We start from the raw sequence: 25075 nt of genomic DNA, 5'->3' as shown, positions 1-25075 counted from the left end.
ACATTTTTATAAAAGCTATTTCTAAGAAATCTGATTAATATTTCATATTTTCTATGATTAAATCATGGAGTATACCGATTAATATTAAAATAATAGAGGATATATGGTGTGGCTATTAATTTTTTTCCAAATTTTATAAACACGGGGCTAGTACGGATCATCCGAATAAAAATAAAATTCCGCGTATACAGACGGGATATATCTATTCCCGCTTCATGTTCCATTTCCATATTTTTTCGCAAATATGAAAACAGATATGATAACTATAGAAGCGGATACGACAGGACGGCAATTTTTTCCGTCATCCTTAGCTGCCGAAGCATAGCAGTAAATCCACCACCGCGCACTTCACGCACCGACGTGCCGTACCGCTCGTGTAAACCCCAGCAGGGGCCCGCATGTCATACGCCGTAAGCCCCGCGGCGCGGGACGTGGGCCCCGCACGTCGGTTTGGTGAACCCGTCCCAGCCCGGGCGAGGCGAAGCGGTTCCGTTGCACGTGGGGCCCGCACACTAGCTCAGTCACACTCTGGAGTGGCTCGGCTCTATCTTCTTTTTTTCCTCCCTTTTTCTTTTCCGCGCAGCTCATTTCTTCCTTTCCTCGCCATTTTTCGGCGCAGTACGAGCCAACACCAGTAGCCTCCGCCCGCCCTGCCCAGCGCGCTCTCTCTCTCTCTTCTCTCTCTCTCTGGAATGGTTGTGTAGGCAGGCAGGAGGGAGGGAGGGAGGAGAGAGAGGGGGAGCTAGGGTTTTGCGCCGCCGCTGCCTCAGGTGAGCGACTCTTCCTTAGATCCGGCGCGCGTCCTCCGCCCGCCGCCCGCCGCCGTCTAGATCTGTGCTGTTTGAGGGGTGTAGGGAGCGGTGTTTCGCGCGCCTCTGTGATGGTTTTGAGTGCTTTGTACCGTGGATTTGGGTTCCTTGGTGCTGCATTTGTCGGTGCTCGCGTCTCTCTCCTTTGAAGCCTTTTTTTTTTCATTTTCCTATTTTTTTTGTGATTTTTAGAAATCCTCTGCAAGGTTGCTCGTTGGGGATGTAGTAAAAAAAGGGCTTTGGCAGCTTCCTGCGTCTCTTGGTGGGTTTGTGTGTGTGTGTGTGTTGGGGGGGGGGGGTGCGGGGGGAAATTTGGTCTTCGTGTAGATCTGTGCACTGATGTGCGGTTCTGTTGCAGCCTCTGAACCTCCCGGCGAGCGGCGGATTAGGCTCCAATGGGGAAGTCTCCGGCGAAGTGGATCAAGTCCGTGCTCTTCGGGAAGAAGTCGTCGTCGCGGTCCACCTCCACCAAGTCCAAGGATTTATCGGTACGTTACTCGTGTTGTGTAGTTTCAGAATGGCGTCACGGTTCCAATTTCCGAGTGCAAGTCGGGTTATGCAGTTGCTGGCTTGCAGCTACGGATAAGAGATCTGTTCTCTTGATTGATGCGTTTATTTTTCACGCGCAGAAGGGTGCAAGCAACAAAGGGAATGCTAGTAAGGAGCCCGCGTTCTCCGAGAGCTCCCCGGTGATCTCGGAGCCAGTGCTTGTTAGCGCCCACAACAATGAGACCGTGCGGGAGGTGGCAAAGGGTGATAATTCCAACGTGCAAGGTGAAGTGGCAGTGCCTGATGTCAATCAAGATTTGGAGAAGCAAGTCACTGTGGGGTCTGATGCGTCCAATGATGCTGAGAGGTTGAGGGAAGAGCAAGCAGCTGTGAAGGCGCAAGCTGCCTTCCGTGGTTATCTGGTAATATTTTTTTGTTTCTGTTTCCTGTTTCACTAGCTTTATTACTTGTGCTATCTGTTCTTGGCTTTGTGCTATGTTCCGATGTTATCTAGCACTGCATCAAGTCTCTACTAGAGCCATTAATATAAAAAGATGAGATAAATACAAATTTCTGTGCTGTGCTATTGTGACATTCATGCTTTGAGCCTTTGACACTACCGTGATAGAGCAATTCGTAAGTATTTTTGTCATAGATGCTTGGCTTAGTATGGTGCTAATTGTATTATGGTACTGGTCCAGGCACGCCGAGCATTCCGTGCATTGAAAGGGATCATAAGACTTCAGGCTTTGATTCGGGGGCATCTTGTAAGGAGGCAAGCTGTTTCAACTCTCCGTGCAACATGGTTGATTGTGAAGTTTCAAGCCCTGATCCGTGGAAGGAATGTCAGACTTTCACAAGCTGTCATTCATGCCAGTCGGAAACTTACCCAACAGAACTTTGAGGTAACTTCCTCACTAATCATTTTTTTATTCTTAAAACCAGCGAAGTACATATTGTGCCATTTTACAGGTTGCTGTTAGGGTTTCTCAAACTAAATAAGGTCGCACGGGTACATGCCATTATTCTCCTTCAAGAGCTATAGGATATTTCTACAAATGTGGTTAATGAATAGAAAATGCAAGACTAACCTCTGTGTTTAAATAAATAAAATTGTGTTCTGAATCAGATATTTCTAATAAAGGTTCTTCCATTCTAAGACTGTCGTCCATATTATTAGTGCGGCACCGATAGGGAAGCATTGGAGTAACCTTCAATTAGATAGCTCCCTTCTGGATGACAAATGCTGAGAAGTTACTGTGTACAGACTGTGCCCCAGAAGTAATTATAAAGTTGCATATAGTTTATATCCTTTTATCATCAAATTGCTAATGCTGCATGCATAATTGGGAAGTGGGAACTTTTGTGTGCTCCATACATGATTAATGCAGTATTTCCTGGAAATTTGTTTGCTCCACTGCTTGCATTAAAGATAAAGCTGTATTTTCATTGGCCTCATCACACTTTTGCAGTTACTACGAACATGAACATTGTTATATATTTCTATGCAAATGTCAGACATAGATGACTGTATCTACATGTTTTTATCCTTCCTTGATATTCAACTTAAAAGCAAGAAATATTTTTACAGTGGCAAATATGGATGTTGTGCAGGAACTTCCTCCTATTTCTTTTTTTTTGAAATGGTGATCAAAACTGCATGGTTTGCCAATGCAACAACCAGTTTCATGATTATTGTGGGACCCAACAATGGTGACAATGTGATTTTTTTCCCTTCTTGCAGAGTGCTAAACCTGATTCATGGAAGGAGAAATTATCTTCAAATGCATTTGCTCGTAAGGTAATATCAAAATACACTGTACAAGGGCTTGAATGTACAAGCTGGGAAATATTGACTATTGTTTGGCGTTTTATGCTAACTCCATTCTTTTTGCCTTTGCTGTAGCTTCTATCTTCACCAATTGTCGTTGAAGCTCTCCACTTCCAGTATGATGAGATGGACCCTAATTCAGCCTTCAACTGGTTGGAGAGGTGGACCATTAGTCGTGTCTGGAAGCCCATTTCCCAACCAAAGAGAGTTGGCGCTGATGCGAAACCACATGCAAAGAAGGCCAGTTATGCAATGGAAACTGAGTCAGGGAAATTAAAGCGCAATGCTAGGAAGAGCTCTGCAACGCCATTTGAGCCTTCACAAACAAACACATCGATAGAAATTGAGAAGACAAAACGGAATCCAAGGAAACCAAGTAGTGCTACTGCTGATTCAGTGCCTGATGGACAGTTAACCGAACTTGAGAAGGTTAAACGTAGCCTTAGGAAGGTAACTAATTCCATAGCTGAAACCTCAAAGGTATCTAATCCAGCACCTGAGATCCCTGACCATCAAGAGGTCCAAAGTGAGAGACCACTAAGAAGTGCAAAGCAAGTTCCGGTTTGCCCTGAGAATGAAGAGCCCCAGAATGTTAAACTAACGGATAATGCAAAGATAGATATACTAGTACCTGATCTCCAGCCTGATGAGGAAGTTGCTTCAGATCCAGTCGCAAACGATGAAAAAGTTGATGAACCAACTGTTGTTGCTCCACCAGCTGAAAGTATGCCCCTGCAAGACATTAACAATGAAGAAAATGCTTTGGTGAATGACACAGAACAGAGATCCAAAGAAGAACCTCTTTCTACTGAAAGCCTTAAAGGCAGCAAGAGGAGGTCCTCATTCTCAACTAAGCCAGAATATCCTGAAAATGGCTCCAAAAATTCTCCAGCTCTGCCCAGCTACATGGCTGCAACACAATCTGCAAAGGCAAAACTGCGGGGACAGAATTCACCGAGACTCAGCTCTGATTCAGCAGAGAAAAATGGCTTCACTCGCCGTCACTCCCTTCCATCCTCTACCAATGGTAAGATGATTGCGCATTCTCCACGTACACAAAGGCCAACCCATGCTGGTGGCAAGGATGGAGCGAAAGGCGACAAGGCTATGCTGTCATCAAGAGATGCGAGTGGTAAGTAGGAAAGAAAATCTTTGAAAACTCATTATTCACTAATTCACATCTGTATATCTATCATGTACCCTGTCATAAGGACTTGATCTTCTTGTCATTAAATCTGCATTGAGTTTTTAGGCTATTTCAACCTAAACAAATGCTGCATGAACTGGTAACTTATCTGTTTCCAGAAGATTATGGTGTCTTTCTCAATGAGAGGGAAAATGTGGCTGATTATACATAAAGTTTTGACACGTGATAGTTTAGAAGCTGATAGAAAAGGAGGCCATTTTGTTTCCCCATACTACAACTATATTCTGTCACATCCGATTTGTTTTAGAATCTGAGGCTACGTCTCCGTCCATGGCCACTTTTGTTCTTGTCACATAGCTGGGTTGTGAAATCTGAACCACCTTTTTATATACTCTGGAAGAAAATGAGACTAAATGTTTCTTGCATTGCAGCTTCAACTATGCTTATTATTATTTTAAAACTCATACCTTGGCCCTGAAGAAAGTACTGTTACACTGGCCATAAAAAAAGTAAAATAAGTAGCAGTTCTGTTGATCAAGTTTTATTTAAATATTCTTTACTTAAATGGGGTAATTTTGTTCAGTCGCATCTCAGTCTAATTAATTCATGTCTTCTATGCAGAGAGACCATTGAAAGCTGAGTGGAGGCGCTGAAGAGGCACACCAAACTCCAAAATGGTCCATTTGATTAGCGCAACTGTTTTGGTGGAAGGCATCTGCAGTTTGCTCCGATTGTTTTGCTTGTGATGTAAAAAAAAGATGTTCTCATTATCCCGTGACGATGGCTTTGTTGTGCTGAACCTGCTGCGAGTCGACTTATTTATAGGGTTTTCCGTCCAGCCTTTTGTGATGTATAGCTGAAGTGTTTGCCCGGTTTGTTTTGGTCCCCCGACATGCCCCAGTTCCTGCTTGTTGGGAGAGCTGCTGATGTTAGAGAGAACGAGAACCTGTATGGATTGAGTTGAACAATCTGAGTCCAGTTTGGGCATTCTGGGCTGTGTGTTGACTGACGGTTGCGAGACATCATCCATGATCCGTAGTTATTAATGTCCTTTTGATTGCTGTTTGGTAGCAGTGTTGTTCTTTCCCGGCTTCCATTTTCTTGTTCTCATTGCCTTGGAACGCCGATGGCCATGATGCGCCTGTCTCGGCGACCGACCTGTTGCAATTCAAAATGTTCAAAATCAAGCAAAACGTTCATACGTACGTGAAACCACACGCTTGGAAACTGGTAAATGGGACGCTGTAAAATGTAAAACCAAGGATCGGGCATACGGAGGACAGCAATAACACATCATCTTTTGAAGATTGAATATATAACCTGTTTTTTTCTTGTGGTAGTACTATATCCTTAAATTTATGGAATGAAAAAAACTATATCCCTAAATTTGTGGAATGAAAAAAGAACTATATCTCTAAATTTGTGGAATGAAAAAAATTAATATTATGAGTATATATCCTTAAATTAAATTTGTGGAATAAAAAAACTATATCCCTAAATTTGTGGAATGAAAAAAAGAACTATATCCCTAAATTTGTGAAACGAAAAAATGAATATTATGAGTATATTTCCTTAAATTTGTGGAATGAAAAAGAAAAAATATTATGAATAGCAGGATAACAACTTTGAGTAACATGTCTTGTAGCCATTAATTTTAGCCTACGAGATAGTTGTTTCGCGAAGCGACCACCTCGTTCTCTCTCCTCCCCTCCTTTCTCCACATCATAAAAAATACTATATGGATCCGAGGGCAAGTACGTTGGTCTAGTATAATAGACGGTCTCACGCATTGCCACATCATTTTGAGACGATGTAACAGACAATACATACAATGGGTTGTCTTATAATTTGTCTCATAGTAAATATATAATTACATAATTTATGCATAGAAAAATAAATATTATAAGTTGTATGGCAACAACAACTCGTACAATGGTGAGAAAATGGTCTTATAGTATTAAATTTTAGCCTATGAGGCGGTTGTTTTATGAAACAACCATCTTATTCTCTCTCTCCCTCTCTCTGCCACCTAATAAAAATCCTACGTGGAAACAACGTATAGCAATTTACTTACCCTAAGACAACTTATAAAACCATTAACATGTAGCAATATCTTAAAAAAATGGTAAAACAAGCCGGGTTTTTCCCCTCTCACCAACCTTCCCTCCAAGGCTCCTAGATATTAGAGACCAAGAACACGACTAAGAGAGAGAGAGAGAGAGACAGAGAGCGCAAGCCTTGCCGGGGGAAGAGAATATTTCAAGCTGCTTCTTTCTATTCAGAAAACGTCGGCAACACACCGCCGCGAGATCGAATCCAGACCGCCCATCTCGTATCGTGCGGCGCCCGGCGCCGCACCGTCCTGTCACCAATAAATAGCTGCGCCCTCCTCCCGGTCCCGTCCACTTCCGTTCTCCAAAGTCCCCCGAAATCCCCTTCCCCCACCCCTCGCCGCCGGCGCCGTCGCCTCCTCCGCCAGCCATGGCCGCCGCGGGTCCCGGGCTCTACACCGAGATCGGGAAGAAGGCCAGAGGTTTGAGCGGCTCCTCTTGCCTTGCGGGATTCAGGGGCTCGCTTTTGCTGGGGCTGTTCCTTGGTGCTTGTTTGAGTCTGTGGGTTGCTAATACTGGGTTTGCGGTGTTTTCTTGGTGGAACTGGCAGATCTCCTCTACAAGGACTACCACACGGACCAGAAGTTCACGCTCACCACCTATGCCTCCAACGGAGCTGTAAGTTTTCACATCGTGCCTTTACTCTGATTTGGTGTGCTCCAAGTAGATTTTTCTTAGTGGTGGTGGTATTTCGGTGTCCAAGTGGATAGCTGTGTAGTGTAGGTACCATAAAATCGAGCTGCGATGGCCCGTGGCCATGGTTCGGAACTTCGGATTTAATTTGAAATGCTAGATTTGTGTCTGGGTGTAGTTGGGAACTTGAGATGGACTTTGGTTGGGGCTTGTTCCTTGGTATGATCTGTGCAGGCCTTTGGTGTGAGACGCGATGTGTTTGCTATCGATGTTGCAGTTATATCTGTTGTTTCTGTCATTCTGTGTGGATCCTGGCTTCAGTATTTGGCGTGAGTTTGTAGGAGAAGTTGTGGATTACTTTGTCCGGTGGCTTCTGGCTTAGATGTGGAGTTGATTGACTTGTCCAGTAACTTGAGATTTATTAGCTGTGTGACATGATTCGATCTGTGGATAATAAACATGCTGTGGATTCAAACGGAGAGGGTGTTTGCCACTGTAATTTGGGCGTACCTTTTCCCTTTCCACAGGTTTTGTCCATGTGTGTGTCATGTTTCCCAGCGGTTCAGTATGTGTTCTAGCAAATGAACCATCTAGTCTCTATTTCCCATTGGTACAGTATGTGTGCTACTGCAAATGAGTCTTCTAGTCTTTATGGAATAAATTTGACAACTGTTATACTGTTATGGAAGATACTTCTGCTTATCAGTGTTTGGTTACTCAGTTTTCTTATGTCGCTTTAGTGAATTCTTGCTGGATTTCCTCATCAATTCATTGGGCATGTTTCGAATGTAGGATGTGGCTAGGTTTGTACTAAAGAGTAGAAATTCTAGGAGGAGATAAAGAGTAGAAATTCTAGGAGGAGATAATGTGGTGTGTTGCTATGGGTAGCAGTTTAGTTCAGCTGGTTGGATAGAGAATCCATCAATTAGCATTCAGAGACTTGATTTTTGGACTATGAGTTGCATGCGCGTCTCTCCAGTTTCTTAGATGCATGTTCTAGCATTCAGAGTATGCTGCTTTACTACATACATGTATCTGTGTTTTGATCTCTGTCCATTGTCCAGTTCTGAAGTTTACATCTGGTTTTAGTTGGTTGTTGTTGGTTTTACGATTCTGGTATGCTTGATGTCAGATAACTGTTAATTATTTTTTTCTTATACTGATTGGTTCTTGATGTTGTTGTGCATGCCAGTTGTCATGCTGGAAGCCTACAAATGCATCACATGTCCTATTTCATGTAGATTGTTTTCTTTGTTGTGATGTTTTTTTTGTCAAACTTATCTTTTTTTTGAGGGGTCAAACTTATCTTTTGGATAGTGATTGTAGTACTATCTGAATATTCCTCATTGCTGTGTTTGTTATAGTCCCTTATGTCGTGTGTAGGCCATTACTGCTGCAAGCACGAGGAAAAATGAAGCTATCTTCAGTGAAATCCAGAGCCAGCTGAAGCACGAAAATGTGACAGTGGATGTGAAAGCAACTTCAGAATCGACTGTAAGTTGAAATATCCGTCATTACTCATTTATTACCACATCTTTCACTGATTTCAGAGAAAAAAGTTGCCACCATTTCTGTACAAATAACCTGATTTTCCCTTTCACCAGGTGACAACTACATTCACAATTCATGATCTGGGCACACCAGGTCTGAAGGCAATTTTATGCATTCCTTTCCCATACCAGAAATCAGCAAAGGTACATCTTTTCTTTCCTAGATCAAGCAATTTTAGTAATGAATTCACACACTGAATGAATCTCCTCTTTTGTCTTTTTAGGCTGAACTCCAGTACTTGCACCATCATGCTGGTGTTGCTGCTAGTGTTGGCTTGAATGCAAACCCAGTCGCTAACTTTTCTGGTGTGTTCGGAACTAAAACTGTTGCTGTTGGTGCTGACGCCTCATTTGATACTTCATCTGGGGACTTGACCAAATACAATGCTGGACTGAGTTACACTACTAATGACTTTGTTGCAGCAGTGACTCTGTAAGTGGTTTCTTCTAAGCTTAACAATTTTTGTTTGCAACTCATTTGCCCTTAGCAGTGATTAGTCTCTAGGAAATTTCTAAAGGTCAAATATCATGCCTTGTTTCTGCATCTCTTACTACCTTCTGCACATACTAGCATGGACTATGACAAACTTGCGACCAACAGAAATAGTTTAGCTCACAACACTAAGCTCATTTTGTATTTCAGGAACAACAAGGGAGACAGCCTTGCTGCTTCCTACTACCACTTGGTGAATTCAACCACAGCTGTTGGAGGTGAGCTGACCCATATCTTCTCAAGCAATGAGAACACCCTCACCTTTGGGACACAGCATGCCCTGGACCCTCTGACCACAGTGAAGGCACGCTTTAACAACTACGGCATGGCAAGTGCTCTCATCCAGCATGAATGGAGGCCCAAGTCGTTGGTCACCATCTCCACGGAGGTTGACACCAAGGCCATCGAGAAGAGCTCCAAGGTTGGGCTCTCCCTGGTCCTCAAGCCCTGAGGGCGCCGGCTTCTGGTTTTAGGATGTTAGCTTTTGTTATCAGCAGCTGAAGTCCGGTAAACAAGCTTGGACTAAACTTGTAGGCTCAGCTTTGGTGCCGTGGGATCTCAGATCCCACAAACTCAATTCATTGCGTGTTACCCTGTTCTAGACTACTCGAGGGGTTTCTGTTTTTACCAGTTAATTCGTGGTTCCAACTGTTTCGGCCACTCACGGGCTTTTTGGTGGAAAACTTTGTCCAGGCATCTGATTTTCATGTTGTCTACCATTGGATGATGTTCCTTTGGCTCACCTCGAAAATTCGGATAAAGTTCTGTTTGCTTGTTTCCACTATTTTATTCCTTTGCATTTGCATACAAATCACAATTGTCTCATGTCCGTTTCTGTTGTAATTCTACCTGCATGGTTGTACTAATCGATCATGATGTCGTTCTCGATTTGAATGTACTCCTATTTAACTAAGACGAAACCAAGCTCATGTACCAGACGAGCAGAAAATGCATCTGGGATTAATCACGGATTAACCGTTGTTGATCAATGCAAATTTGCAAAGTCTGGAGCGTGTGGAAGGGAAACGAGCAGTTTGAAATCTTGGAAATTTACATAAGACGGTCTGTTCCAACAGAGTTCTACAGCAACTATTGCAGAGATGACATGTTGCCAAAACCGCTCCAATTATCCAACCTCTCGGCATCGTCGTAGCACGCGATTTCTCCCTGAAACCCACCTTCTTGGGCATGGCCGCTGCCTGACGAGAACAAATCACACATGTCCGGAGCCTCTCCCTGGAAGAAGTTGTGGTACTCATAGGCTTCCGGATGCGCAGCGGCCTCCCTGATCCCCAGTCCGGCCTCCTCGGCGTCAGAGTTCTTTTCGACCAGCTGCCGGAACATGGACGACTTGAGCAGGAGGCTGAGCGCGGTGGGCGAGCCTCTCCTCCTCACGCCGCCGGGAGACATCAGGGAGGCCTCTTGGCCGCCGCTACTCCCTGGCGGTGGCGGTGGCGGCGGCGGCGGCGCATTGTGGTCCAGCAGAAACGGGTTGCCGCGTGGGAGCATCTGGGTCTCCGCCGGGTGGAGCTGCTCGGCCGGAGTCGCCTGCATCAGGAGGGCTTCAGGGTTGAAGGCGACGGGGGCGCTCGGGCTCGGCTTCAGCCATGTGATGTAGGATCTCAGGTCGAAGTTGGTGACCGCGTTCACGCCCTTGTACTCGATGGCGGCGATGTCGTACGCGCGCGCGGCCTCTTCTTGGGTGCCTGGAACGGATTCCACGAGTGATGGTGATGTGATTTGGATGTGAAATTTTGTCATTGTTGTGTTGGATACGAAGGTAGAAGTTGTGTTGATGTACTCACTGTAAGTTCCTAGGTAGAGATACTTGTTCCCGAAGACGCGGCCGATTCTTGCTTCCCATCTTCCGTTTTGGTGATGCCTGAAAGCATTTGCATTGTGTTGAAACATTAAACTTTTTTTTTTGAAAATGGTATACTTAACTACTTATGGAGGAATTGAAGAATTTTCTCCAAAAAAATGTGGTACCTGGCGACCCCTCGGTACTTGGACACTCCTCTTGAGAAGCCACTGCTCTTCCTGTCATCAAGATAAAACTTGTTTCAGAATTTGAGGCGCAGCATTTTTTTACTGTAGTAGTTCTGCAGGGACAATGTGCACCTTCTCAGTGATGCAAGGTACTCTTCCTTTGTAAGGTTCTCCATTATCTTCAACTCCTTCGCATAGTCCATGACCTGAAACATACCAACCAAACAAAATCAGCAGCATTGCCATGCAGACTGACAGACTTTGCCGGTCGATTTGTCCGTTGCTGTTAGCAAACTGAAGCGTTCTGTCATCAGTATCATTACCGGGAAGTTTGTGTAGGTGGTGGGTCCCCAGTACTTGAGAGCAGCAAGGTCGTAGGCCCTTGCAGCTGCCTCCTCCTCATCGTATGCTCCCAGATAGACTGTTATTGGTAATCAAACAACATATCCAGCATTGATCATCTGATCTATGACCATACTGTTCTGAGCCCTACCAGGCCACCATGACAAGTGACTTCAGATTTCCCAAGAACTTACCCTGCTTTCCCTTCTTCCTCTGCGTTGGATTCCACGAGTTCTTGTCCCACAGATGCGCTTCAAAACGACCTGTCCATCGATGCCTGCACGGCAAGTAAGAAACATGAAGGTTAGTTACAAGCTTAAAAATACACGCAGTCCGAATTTGGAGCACTGCTACGGTGCTACCTGCTGACTCCACGGAACCTGGAGCTCCTCTTGACGGTGATGCTCGGCAGCGGCTTGCCAATGCCGCTGCCGTTGGCGCCGCCGCTGATCGGCGCGAGCAGAGCCGGCTCCCTCCTCCTCCTCCTCACCACCACCTGGCTCGCCTCCGGCGCGTTGATCGCCGCGGCCGGAGCCGGCCCCGCGTAGCTCTCGATCTCGCTCTTGACCATCAGCAAGTTCTCCATGGCTCGCCCAGCAACGGCAGCTGATCCCAGTGCCCCAGCTGCAGCAACGAACGGACGGTGGGTGCAGTAAGGCTGCGAGCGAGGTGAGACGCCGGAATCCGGTGGTGCGCTTATATACAGCCGCGCCACTGCGTCGCCCGGTGACAGGTTTTGTCTGCTGGCGAAGGCGAGCGCACGAGGCACGACAAGGCGTTGATGGTTTTCACGGGGGTCTCAGGCCAAGCTCCGCCTGTCTTCACTATGCGGTTTTGTCCGTGCTCCTGTTTGGGAACATCGAGTTCAGCTGCAACGATTCCTTGTCTGATCTCGGGCTGGCGGCTGCAGAATGCGTCTGTGTATAGTCAGGGGTGAGGCGTGTGTGCGTGTGTTTCATTGTTTACGTTTTCCTTCACAGCATATTTGCGTTTCCAACATGCTGCAACAAGAAGGCCAAGTATCATTCCCCGGAGGAGTCCAAAGAAAGCTTGGCTTCGTCTTCCATGGGAGGACAAGATAGCAGCAACCGATCTGAGAAACCTGTGCGATGCGTTTTGGCAGGGCTACGCTACGCTTGTCGTCTTTCCGCGTGTCCGCGGCGAGGTGACGTACTGGCGTCTTGTGCGGTTCACCGGCGAGACGTGTGCCTTTCGTCCTTGCCTCCTTGGAATAGTTTTGGGAGCTCGGCGACTGAGAACTAACTGTTCTATCTTGGTTAGCTCCAGTGTAATGCTTGGGTTGCATGTCGTCCAAATTGAGGCCATGATGAGATGAGAGAGTACGAGGACGATCGGCTCGGCAACTCCGTCGGCCGTGACGCCGCAAGGCGCAGGCACCGCACGCGCGCGCCGACCCTCCGCCGCAGCCGCGTACGGCGCCATACGGCGTCTCCTCCGCATGTCCGTCGCGGTCGCGGCAAACCACGGGCAGATAGAGGGTTGGATCCACCTCAGGTCAGAGTCTGAGATGTGATGTCCGGATCCGGACGCTGCGTGCCTGTTGGCTCTCTGCTTCCTGGACACCCCCGTGCCCGTGTCGACGCCTCGCGAGAGAGAGCAGAGTCCGCCGCCGTATGAGCAGTTAGTATCAAAATTCAAAAATAAAAAAGGCACCACACCTGCAAAAAGAAGGCTGCCCCCTGCAAAGACAGATTTGTCCATCCATCAGTTAGTATCGCAATCTGATCTTACTGATCTGAAGGTTCAGGCCAAACCGGAGCGGTGTTGGATTCTGCTAGCCCCGTGCTTGCCGCACACGGCTGCAACCCTGCGAAGGACACAGATGTATCCGCCCACCCGTTAGAATCGCATCGCGTCATCGAGTCCATACCCCACACCGAAACTTTCAGAGGCGTGGAGATATACAGCGTCGTACCTGTCGCAGGATTGCGGCCGGGCGGTTCGGATTTGCATGGGTTTTTGCTAGAGAACCGTGCGGCGGCAACCCTCTCGGAACGGCGCCCTGTACCCGGCGCAGACCCTACCTGCGCGGGCGATGTGGGACTAGGCCCTGTTTGTCAGCCACTTTAGATCATATAATCTAGCTTATCGATGGTAAATTATATAATTCAGATTATTATGAGGGGAGGAAATAAGTTACGAGTTGTTTGGTAACCTGGATTATTAGAGGTATATATTATTGTTTTTAATAATTATTATCTACCCTTGCTTCATACTGCTAGTTCGTTGCTGCCGCTGCTGTGCATGTGCTCGCTGCGGTCGCCAGCCAAGCCACTTGCTTCTTGACGCCGTCCATGCAGACCATTTGTGCACGCCATGCTAACTGCGAACCGTAGCCATCCTGGGCCTCTGCGGCACCACCGGACCAGCTCGCCTTGGCCCTTCGACCGGGCGCGCTCTGCTAGCATAGCATATCAGGCAGGTCGACATGGTGGCCAGCCACGGTGGCGAATGACGCGCGAGCCGGCGGCGGCTGCGCCAGGCCTCATCGGCTGGTTGCCCAGCGGTTGCGGCGTGTGTTCTACCGCGGAGGCGCGCAGAGCAATCGGCGGTTGTCGACGCCAGGCCGGCCGGCCTCGGGCCTTCCCGGGGCGCTCTACGCCGACCATGGGCGACCTCGCCGGTTCACGGTCGCGCCGAAAGTTCAGAAGGCTGGAACCCGCGTGCAGCTGCTGGTGGCACCACCATGGCCGGAACAGGATCACGCTAGCCGATGCTAAGACTAGATCATTACTCCAGCAGAGCGTCCGCGTAGATTTCAGGAACAGTAGGACAGTGCGAAAGCAATGACAAACTACACACATTGTACCGGCAAGGCATCCGCATGGCGACTGAACGAGCATAAACTAAGATCTGTGGAAAAAATACTAGTCTAGTATTATTATCGAACCAATCTCCAATCCTGAACCACACTACAAGATTCTTTTCTGCCCTTTATATGTTATTATGTTTCTGGAGGGTACAGAGAATGGCTAGACGGGCAAATTATTCGAAACAGTTCCACTCGACTCTCGTCGAATCCCGAAACCTTCCGCTTCTCGCCCCCTTTTATTGTTTTCTCTTCTAGCTGATGAATCTCCATACATTTATGTCGGGGAGGGGAGTGCCCAGTTCTTGGGCACAGGCCCGATATCGTATATGATCTCCCTGTGGCAGGACCAAACAAGTTTGATGGCTTCTGGAGTTCCGATCCCTGCACCTCTGGGGTCCCCAGCCGGACCAAACCTGAATTTTACAGGGGAATGAAAATGTTATTATGATGATGATCAACCATATACAGGGTGGTCATTGACGTTGTTAGTGTGGCAGTGTGTGTTAGCTCACCAGTGGTTCTGCGGAGCGCCAGTAGTCCTTGCTCTGATTCCAGCATATGTTGTCCCATTGACAGATCTGCCAAGCACGTCCTGAAAACCGAGATACGGGCTCTAAGGTCATTGAAGTGTTTGATTATCGACAATAACATGATTGAAGGTTTCTATGCCAGAAATGAAGAGTAGCAATATAACAAAGAAAATAGATGAACATGGACGTAAACATCCCTAAGAAGAAAACCAACTTGCCTGCAGGAATAATGGATCGTTTGAAACTACTGCAGCTGTCAGATGTGCATTCATCCTTTCACAGGCTTCTAATACTAACTCGAGCTGATCCTCGGAATATTCTGTAACCACCTAATTGTGAAATCAGAATAGATTAGTGTTTACCATAGAACAACTTAAAAATAGGTAACACTAGTAGAAGTAGAATACATCGATGCCATCAAAATATGTAGTTAACCCCAAATAAGCATTTGTCGGTAAGGGTAATGATTAAGGACGTCAATAAAGATTGTTTGGGTAAACAAAACATCCATGCAGCTTAGAATGAGTGCAGGCAAACCTACAGGTAGATGTTGCAGCCCATAACAAAGAATAGTATGCTTTTTCCATGGCCGTGGCCATGGGAACATTCGAGGTAAATGCTTCAGGATGAGGTTAATACTTGGTATATACTAGATTGATAACAGTGCCACAGGAATGCAGGGCATCAAATTATTTTTGCTTTTCTGAAATTTATGAATTTTATAATAAAATAAAATGCAGCCATGAATGAACTGTGCAAAGAGAAAGCAGAGATGTGGTCCAAAACCAAGAACAATGCTATTCTGTTACCACAAGTCAATCTACGATATACGTTCGTCGAAGAGGTTAGTAGTAATAGTGTCCGGAATGCCAGGATTACCAACAAGCATTGGAGTATTATTTAAAATTATGATAAACTAATGACATTTGGGGTCTATTACCTGGAATGGACCAAATATCTCCTTTGTCACAAGCTCAAAATTCCCACTTTTAAGGATTTCCTCTAGAGGAACAAATACAGCAGTTGGCTTCAAAGCACCGTATATTTTCGGAATAGAGTGATTCTCCAAAGGTTCACCACCAAACAGAACCTTTGATCCAGGTATCTTGAGAAGGTTGTTCATGTGTTCTGTCATGGCTTCTGTAGTAACCTGGATCAGAAAAGATTAACATTATTATTAGTTAACTAATTCTATGAAGAAACAGAAAAGTGCTTACAGTGTCCATCCAGTCGTGCAACCATATAAAAAATCAACACACAAAATTCAGTGATGGATAGCCTTTTTTCTCCACACATATTAACCTTTTAGATGGACACCTGTACTATGCAAGGACCGTTCTTTCTCCTCGTCTTAAACTATTTGATGTCTTGATCTCACATCTATTAATATAACAGGAAACCATATTATTACCTGGTTCTATTTATTGGTTGATTAAGCTTTTTAACAGATAAATAATAGGAAAATCACACCATAGCATGGAAGTTACAAGAACATTATGTGATAAAAAATGCCAATAATTGTCCACTTACCGTAAGGACGGGGCCAATTGTCAAATCTTCAAGCTTCCTTCTTTCAGAAAGTTTCTTCATTTTCTCAAGCAGACCACTAGAAGACCAATTCTGCAAGTGGAAGCCAATTATGCAACAAATAAAGAACAAAGATACACATGGTAATTTGGTAACAATGCAAAATATGCTCCAAGGGCAGTAAGCTTCTCAAATAGCCTCCAAAGTTCAAAACATCATAGCAATTGCATCTACAACAACTGTCGCCAGCTCCCACAGCTTGAGTGGATACATTTTCAACAAAAAACAGTTGACCAATATGATTATATTGGTGGTCTACCTATCATTGACCAAGCTACACAACAAACAAGAACCAGAAGACATCACCAACTGGGACCACAACTCATTTATCAAGCGGCAAAGAAACATTATGCATCATAGGCGATGCACACAGTCCACAATCACTACCCAAGATCACTAGCAAAGTAAGCCACATTTTGCAGTACCTTGTGCATGAATAGAACAGACTGAGCAGAGCACTTTTGACCACTGCAGGCATAAGCATCCTGGTCGCAAACCCAAGCAATATAATCAACCTGTTTGGTGCAAAATCCAGTTAATTCACAGATCCGATTGTGAATATATATAATTTTAGATGTAGAACTGAAGAATGACTTCAGACCTCTTGAACATCTGGACCAAGGATTTTCCAATCAAAACCAGCATCCTCCAACTTGATTCGGCCATTCAAATCAGCAGCTAATTTCTCTGCTACCCGTGAGCTCCCAGTGAAAAGGGTCATTTTTGGATTAGCCTACAAGAGATCACAAAAACTAACAAGTATGAAATCTACCACCTGCAAGTAGAATGTAAGTCCACTTGGTAGACCAAGGACTTTCTGCGTTGAATGAGAAAACTAGCAGGTGCTGAGATGCATATTGTTCAGTAATAATTCTACAAAACCTCGATTGCTGAACATGATGTACCACATACCTACAAATGAAAATGTTGCTGGATTGGTTGAAGCACAACCTACTAGTGCTTATCAATGACATGGACAACTCTTAATTCTTAAACTAAAGGAGTTAACAAGAAAAAACAGGTATATGTTCAAACATGGAACTAGTTCCTTATGGAACATGGTATAAGTATGCTAGTAAACAAACCAAAAAGGTATTCAGAACGTAAAACAATCCAGTTTGTTATCACAAAGAAACTTCTATGGCAATTACAGTGATTGGGAGTTGCCTTATCTGGTTACTCTATCTTCCGATAACCAGTACCAGCAAGTTATAGAGTTCATACCTCTAACAGCAGCTTGTTCATGGTGAAACCATCAGAATTTATGAAGTCCATATCCTCGACTGGCAATCCACAATCATGAAGCAACCTGAGCATTTGTTCCATCACAACACTAACCTTGCTGTCAACTTTGAGGACCGGTTTATTTCCCATGTACAAGGCTCCCATTACTTGTAGCAAAGGAATTTCCAATGGAAAATTGAATGGTGTGATAATTGCAACCTGCTCAGTTATTAGATAAAATTGAATGGTGTCACAATTTTGAATGAAAGAAAAATAAACTTGCATGGTTACACCACATAAGATAAAATATAAAACTAAGTCATCAGCTAGCATGTGACAGTCCACATGCAAATATCAAACGGAATGTGCTAAGATACTCGGTTATATACTATACAGTCATGACAACAACCAATTTGACTAGCATATTAAAAGTTTGTCTTCAGGTTTCAATCCAGACAGCAAGTACAATAAATTTGTTGAAAGACATTGCCAGACATCAAAAGGTATGTCTCGAAACAGATATTGGAATATAACTCAAAAGGAACAAGTTCTTCAACAACACAGGCTTGCTTATCACCTTAAGAAATTTGCTCCATTTAAATCAACTTGATACTCTAGGAAATTGATTTGCAATAATTAGACTTGTTTCACATGGCTTTTTAAAAGACTACAGACAAAATGAACCGAAGAAATCTCAAATACAGTAATTTTCAGAGGAAGCTGTTAAGAACACTTACTGGGCCATAAGGCCAACGGTAGCCATTACTTCTTTGTCCAAGATGGTTGCCAGGTACAGCAAATGACCTTGCCAGAAAGCGTACCTGTTACAGCAGACAAAGAAAACATATAAATGATGAGAAGATAAAATTGACAGTCTTTCAATCTGCAATCTGGAGCATTTTCTTCCAATCTGCAGGCTAAACCACTTTGACAGCTATTTGGTATTGCTGCATGCTCTCATTCTCAACCCACTACTACAGCTACTTGGATCAAGACTAATGGATAAACTTTCATGTATACCAGTATTTTTCATCATGCAAATGAATAAATCTAATCTCCAGAACATGCCAAAAAAGAAATCAAACAGAGTCTCAAATACCTGATCTCCACAGAAGTTTTCCAAGAACTTCTGAGAAACTTGAACTTCTGCGAGAGCTTGTTGGTAGCTCTTTGGAGATACCCTCTGGATAAGTTTTGCAAAGAAATCTGAGACCTGCAAAGAGTATTTTGACAACAATGAGGCATGCAAAACAATATCTAACAAAAAAGGCGTGTTAGCTGTATCTCTTCTTAAGCATAGTAGCAGTATGGCATACCGCAGGTTGGCCCAGCATATGTGCAGCTTTTGCAGATATATCTCCATACATGAGGTACCTGCATATTGGAGTTTTTAATTAAAAACATAAATAATTTTATGATAAGAATAAGTTGTAGCTTGGAGACTGTGAAAAGAAAAAAAAACATTAATTTTCATTGGGCAGTGAGAACACATGTCAGAGAACTAGGATATCACAGCAAGATTATCTATAGCACAGCATAAAATTCAATGACCAAGTCAAGAGTAACAAGCAACTTCAGATATGGTGATTTAAATGAGACTTAGAGGGTAGATAAGTGGATCAGGCTTAAGGATTTTTTTTCTCTTTTTTGTGGAGTTAAAATAAGTTAGCCCTGAAATATCATTCAAAATACAAGAGAGCTACACAGACCTCTCTGGAGCTTTAAGTGGGTTGTGAAGTCCATGCTTTGGGCATCTAGATAAGCTCTCCACAAATGGCTGCAGAAGAAAAAACCATGATATGTTGTATGAGATCATACTTGATGGAAAAATTTCAGACAAACAACACTTCTTTCACATGGCACCATAAGAACATCAAACAAGTTCAAATGCAATTTTTTGGACTGACAACAGTTCTATCTTTGCATAGTCATAGTAAATATGAATGAAGTTTGCATACCCTCGCGAAAATAAAGGAAGATGAAAAACTAAATTTGATATATCACAAAGTGTTTTGCATTGTTTTAATTTGAGTTAAGTTGAAAAGGTTAAATGTAGTTGAACTATGCTTGCATGAACGCAACATGGAAAATATAAGAGAAGCATACCTTTATTTCAGTTCCCTGAACCTCAGCAACTTTGATGAATTTTTCACCATTTAGAGGATCAACTATCCAGTTCCAGTTAGCGGATGCTGTCCAGCTGCCCTGCACTGAACCATTGTGGTTGAGGCACAAGCACCTCAGTGTCAGATTCATGTCGTTGAGCATTTAATGGGAGAAAAGTTAAACAATATCTTATATGCTAGTATGCTACAGAACAGACACATTATTCAATTTCCTAGAACGCACACGGCACAGAGCATTGGTTTCAAAAAAACAAAAACCACAAGCAGAACCCTCACCAAAATTCTGCACTTCCGCGGGACTGGATCCTGAAATCTCCTGTGGAGAAACCGTTGCAAATGACGGTGTGTGCAGCCACCTGCGAATCACGCAAACAATCAGTCCCAGACCGAAGTGAACTTGTCATCCGAAGCGACTCAACCGCGCGCCCCGAACAACCCTGACAGGTAAGCCTATCGCGACCACTCGGTACGCGCTGCCCATCAGTGAAAACGTGCGATCCCGCATCGCACCACGCAGCGGAGCGCCTCAAATTTACACGCACGATCCACCAGCGCGCAACAGATCGCGGAAGTTGAAAAGGGAGTGGGGAGTGCGAGGCGGATCACCTGGACACGCACGCGAGGGGAGCGGATCGGCGGGCGGCGGCGGCGGCAAGGTGCCGCCGGGAGAGGAGGCGGCTCATCTGCGGATGGCCGCGCCCGCGGCTTCGCTGCGCTCCGCTCCGATTGTCGGGGAGGGGTGGCTTGTTGGGTTCGCTCACGAGTGCAGCCTCTGCACTCCCGGGGCCCTTGCGCTGGCGTCGCGTATCGCTGCGGGCGCTTTTAACTTTCCACGGCAGCTCCTCTGGGGCCTCTGCGCGTGGGCCCCGAGTGCGAGGCCGCCATCAGGGTGGCCGCGTGGGCGATCGGGCTGCGCGCGGACCTCGAAAGATCTGACAGACGATGGACAACTCACCTTATCATCCCATGTGCACGACTGACGGCTGTAAATGGGTCTGTCTCGTATCGCTTTTATTATTCTGTTGATTGATTTTGGTCCGCTACAGAAAAGATTCGTATTACGTACTCCTATCCTAGTATTGCTTTCTTCTTCTTGCAAGCGTTTCTCTTGTTCATGCGCATTCCCTCTGTTTCTCTATGCCGGCGCGCTGCTTCTTGTGCGCCGCTAGGGTTAGGATTAGGTACTGTGGGCCGAGGTAGGCTCGCAGGGCCACAAAGTGGAAACCACCGGCACCGGCGGTCCTGTTGCGCGGCTTGCGCTGGGTTTTGGCCCACTATAGGTAACCACCTCGAACATTCACATAAATTTGGCCCGTGAGTGCAGATTTCGGCACCGCTTTCCGGCCCATTTATTTTTGAATTATTTATTTTCTTTCTAAATAGTTTCCAAAATAATAAAATGTTACGGGCACGAGCTCAAAGTTCGAACGGCTACCACGTTGCCCTCTCGATCACGGGAGCCAGATCCGCTGCAGTACTGCAGCCTGCGGTGCGCACGTCCATCTTAAATCCAACGATTCTCCTATTTTCTCCATCCACGTTGTGTACATACTGGCCCAAGATAAGGCCCAGCTTCTTTCCTTTCGTCTCTTGGGAGCTGGGATCGTTGTTCCCCTCTCTCTGTCCTTGCAGCTTGAGGCAAATCGACGCCGCTGCCGCCGCCGCCGCCTGGCCGCCGCCGCTGAATCACGTCCGCGCGATGCTGCTGTCAAAATGGAGCCGAAGCTCGACCCAAGGCTGGCAAGCTCGCTGCATAGTCCGGGGGCTCTCCGCTTATCACACCTCGCCGGGGCGCCTGGCCGTCTCGCGGTCGCTGCGAGTATGGACGGAACTACATCAAGCCATCAAGGTGCTTGTGCTGATGGAACAATATTTTCTGGTTCACGTGAACGTTCAATCCAGAATGAATGCATTTTCAGTGTGTCTTTTTAACAAAATACCCCACAATTGCAGTGTAACTTAAACCTCACAATTGCCAGGAACAAAATACAGGGGTCAACAACAAAATAACTCTCCCGATTTGCTCAAGAACTAAAAGAATCCCTCAAATTTCAGATCATCACTGCTTGCCCCGTTCAATAGTTGAATGAAGGAGCTGATGGTCCCATATTCTTCGGAGTCCCTGTGTTGTCACTGCTTGCTTCTTTCCCAATATCTTGTGCCTTGCGAGAATGGAAAGTCGCAAGAGAGAGCATCAGCGCACGAAAATGTATAATAATGATGTAATGCACTTGTTAAAGAAATTTGACATACCATTGGTATTTGTACGGACACAAGAGTTTTTCTTTGTCCTTTTTTTCCTCCCATTGTACTTTTCTTCCCAGCCAAGTTTTTATCTCTTTGAACTTCTTGTGCGACCCTCTTTTTTCTTTAACTGTGCATTACTCAATGTGTCATTCTGTGCAGCAACATTAACATGAGCTGCACTTTCACCAACATTAGAAATACTTGGGCACAAACTAATTTTGTCTTCAAGTTATTGGCTGAGGAGGTCTATTGCATTCTCCATCAATGAAGTGCACTCGGGAAAGTAGGCTACTCGGTGTGCCAAATTCAGAAGTTTGTGAGAGAAATATCTGTAACGAAGCATTGCATCAAGCTTTGGATTTTCAATTACATTTTTTCCATTCCTATCCAGTACAATGCCACTCCTTGCTTGTCGTGTCCAACGCTTTAATATATACTGTGTAGGCAATGACTTAATATTCATTAAATCAAGAACTTTCAAAGCATGAGCACATATTATTCTGATTCTATTAAATAAGTTGCAACTGCATGTAGCTGTTTGGTCCAAGGGGTTGCCAATAACTCTATACTCTTCATCAAGGACAAGTTCCTCACCAAGTCTCCCTGTTGCAACAAGATATTCATAGTTTCCATCCAATACTCTGGTGCATGCTGTCATAGACCTTGCATATTGACCTTGAAAAGCTTCAAATATGATTGGTGTGTACATTTTGCTTGCTTGCAATAGCATAGGTACCTTCACTATGACCCTTGGTAATTTTTTCCTTGATTCAAATTCTGAATTCAGCACATTGTTTCTTTTTCCTTCAACCACTCTTTCAAAATGCTTCAGAAATCGAATGATGTTAAAATCTGATTTGAAATGAATTTTCAAATTATTATTTAGACTCTCACTCAATTGTGTGCTTCGCATGCCCAATGTGTAAACATCTTTCATATAACATTCAGCCCATTTTTCTTTTAAACTGTAAATACTGTCTAACCAAGTTTGCTTTTGTACCTTTGTCCTCAAGATGGCAAATTCTCTTTCAAATTTTTCCTGGTCCACATACTCAAACATGCATGCCCTGAAATCAGCTAGAACATTTGAGCCTTCATCTTTTTCTTGCTTAGGCAAATGTTTGATAGCATTTTGCATTATGTGAAAGGTGCACAATCCATGCCATGACTCATGAAACACTAGCTCAACTGCCTTTCCCATTGCAAAATCTTGGTCTGTATAGAATGTTTTGGGTTGCTTTCCATTATGTGCTTGTAGAAAGGTCTCAATGCCAATAACTCTATACTCTTCATCAAGGACAAGTTCCTCACCAAGTCTCCCTGTTGCAACAAGATATTCATAGTTTCCATCCAATACTCTGGTGCATGCTGTCATAGACCTTGCATATTGACCTTGAAAAGCTTCAAATATGATTGGTGTGTACATTTTGCTTGCTTGCAATAGCATAGGTACCTTCACTATGACCCTTGGTAATTTTTTCCTTGATTCAAATTCTGAATTCAGCTCATTGTTTCTTTTTCCTTCAACCACTCTTTCAAAATGCTTCAGAAATCGAATGATGTTAAAATCTGATTTGAAATGAATTTTCAAATTATTATTTAGACTCTCACTCAATTGTGTGCTTCGCATGCCCAATGTGTAAACATCTTTCATATAACATTCAGCCCATTTTTCTTTTAAATTGTAAATACTGTCTAACCAAGTTTGCTTTTGTACCTTTGTCCTCAAGATGGCAAATTCTCTTTCAAATTTTTCCTGGTCCACATACTCAAACATGCATGCCCTGAAATCAGCTAGAACATTTGAGCCTTCATCTTTTTCTTGCTTAGGCAAATGTTTGATAGCATTTTGCATTATGTGAAAGGTGCACAATCCATGCCATGACTCAATGAAACACTAGCTCAACTGCCTTTCCCATTGCAAAATCTTGGTCTGTATAGAATGTTTTGGGTTGCTTTCCATTATGTTCTTGTAGAAAGGTCTCAAAGAGCCACCGAAAAGACTCAAATGTTTCATCATACATTAGAGCAGCACCAAAAACTACCGTTTCTCTGAACTGGTTGAATCCAACAAAAACACCAAAAGGCCGACTCTCTCTATTTGTCCCAAAAGTAGTGTCAAAGGAAACAACATCACCAAAATGTGTATAGTCAGCAATTATTTTAGCATCAGCCCAAAATATATTTGCAATCTTCTCCTCAATATCCATTTGTGTCGCGTATTGAAATGATGGGTTTGCTGCTATTTTATCTCGAAAATATTGGAGCATGCTTCCCGCTTCACCATATGCCATCTCGCGTTGCCGCTTGCCTCGCAAATAGTTTTTATGGTCGCGTAGGGTGTAACCCAGATTAAGCGGCCCACCCACTTGGCGACACGCTAATTCATGTGATGCTTTAGGACCTATTCCTGAATCATCAGCTGTTTCTATTTCAAAAGCTTGCAATTCTGAAATTTTTCTTTGTGACACCATCAAGTGAAAAGTTTCTGGTGAATGAAGTTCATGGTTGTGTTCCAACTTCAGATCATAAACTTTATATCCATCTGTCTCTTTATCATTTACAAGACACATACGCACTTCACAGTCTGTTCTTGTTTAAGCTCGGGGACATTTCACTTGATCACTCCTCTTGTCCTTCCCTCTATGACCTTTCTTGGCACAAACAAATCTACATGATGTTACCTTTCCATCAATCTTACTTTTGTTTGCATATTGCTTCCTAACTTCAAAACCACTCTGCCCAGTGTAGGCTAGCCAAAACTTCCAACCCTCTTCTGGATTTGTAAATTTCATGCCAACATGAGGAACTAAAGAGGGTAATACTTTCTCCTTGAAATTCATTACTACTTTTATCAATGCTTATACAAGAAAATCATAATTATTAAGGTGATAAGTCGAGTTAAGGCGAGCGACCCCTTTTTAACTTTTAAGCGTAAAGGCGTAACGCGAAGCGACGCTTTACTAACTAGTAAATATAGAAAAATAGTACCAATTATAACTTGAATTTTTGAAATAGTAGATGACAAGTTCAAAGTAAGCTGCTCTGCTCAACCAAATACAAGAAGCATGCAGTAAGCTAGCAGGTCCAGGCGTCCGGCACGGCCAAATAAACAAAGCAAGTAGCACAATCAT

General features: G+C 44.3%; 4 protein-coding genes across 5 annotated transcripts; 2 read left to right on the top strand and 2 right to left on the bottom strand.

The window, feature by feature from the left end:
- The first annotated feature begins 586 nt into the window (after positions 1-586).
- LOC112885922 (protein IQ-DOMAIN 31-like) lies at positions 587-5346 on the top strand. 2 transcript variants are annotated; one of them, XM_025951626.1, is made up of 7 exons: positions 587-770; positions 1168-1297; positions 1442-1720; positions 2000-2203; positions 3043-3099; positions 3205-4261; positions 4898-5346. In XM_025951626.1, the coding sequence occupies exons 2-7, from the start codon at positions 1205-1207 to the stop codon at positions 4927-4929; spliced, it is 1722 nt and encodes a 573-aa protein (XP_025807411.1). In that variant the 5' UTR covers positions 587-770; positions 1168-1204; the 3' UTR covers positions 4930-5346. The 2 variants fall into 2 exon arrangements, with proteins under 2 accessions (XP_025807411.1, XP_025807410.1); XM_025951625.1 differs by having other exon boundaries at positions 588-770; positions 1439-1720.
- Positions 5347-6657: 1311 nt separating this feature from the next.
- On the top strand, positions 6658-9844 carry LOC112887048 (mitochondrial outer membrane protein porin 2-like). The gene is made up of 6 exons (XM_025953125.1): positions 6658-6809; positions 6938-7005; positions 8404-8514; positions 8625-8714; positions 8795-9003; positions 9214-9844. Exons 1-6 carry the CDS (start codon positions 6758-6760, stop codon positions 9512-9514), a joined length of 831 nt encoding a protein of 276 aa, XP_025808910.1. The 5' UTR covers positions 6658-6757; the 3' UTR covers positions 9515-9844.
- Positions 9845-10079: 235 nt separating this feature from the next.
- LOC112887009 (AP2-like ethylene-responsive transcription factor At1g16060) lies at positions 10080-12280 on the bottom strand. Its single transcript, XM_025953081.1, has 7 exons — positions 11757-12280; positions 11589-11671; positions 11376-11473; positions 11185-11258; positions 11053-11103; positions 10869-10945; positions 10080-10769 (listed from the first exon to the last, which is right to left on the bottom strand). Exons 1-7 carry the CDS (start codon positions 11978-11980, stop codon positions 10153-10155), a joined length of 1224 nt encoding a protein of 407 aa, XP_025808866.1. The 5' UTR covers positions 11981-12280; the 3' UTR covers positions 10080-10152.
- Positions 12281-14269: 1989 nt separating this feature from the next.
- LOC112887237 (probable aldehyde dehydrogenase) lies at positions 14270-20503 on the bottom strand. The gene is made up of 15 exons (XM_025953364.1): positions 20301-20503; positions 19971-20050; positions 19675-19778; positions 19278-19345; positions 18885-18942; positions 18668-18781; positions 18306-18389; positions 17569-17787; positions 16946-17077; positions 16770-16859; positions 16288-16377; positions 15698-15907; positions 14976-15086; positions 14740-14819; positions 14270-14640 (listed from the first exon to the last, which is right to left on the bottom strand). Exons 1-15 carry the CDS (start codon positions 20375-20377, stop codon positions 14502-14504), a joined length of 1656 nt encoding a protein of 551 aa, XP_025809149.1. The 5' UTR covers positions 20378-20503; the 3' UTR covers positions 14270-14501.
- Between the last annotated feature and the right edge of the window lie 4572 nt (positions 20504-25075).

The sequence above is a fragment of the Panicum hallii genome, chromosome 3 (assembly GCF_002211085.1).
Source record: "Panicum hallii strain FIL2 chromosome 3, PHallii_v3.1, whole genome shotgun sequence".
In the NCBI taxonomy this organism is placed as follows: Eukaryota; Viridiplantae; Streptophyta; class Magnoliopsida; order Poales; family Poaceae; genus Panicum; species Panicum hallii.
This window is presented reverse-complemented; position numbering and strand designations above follow the sequence as displayed.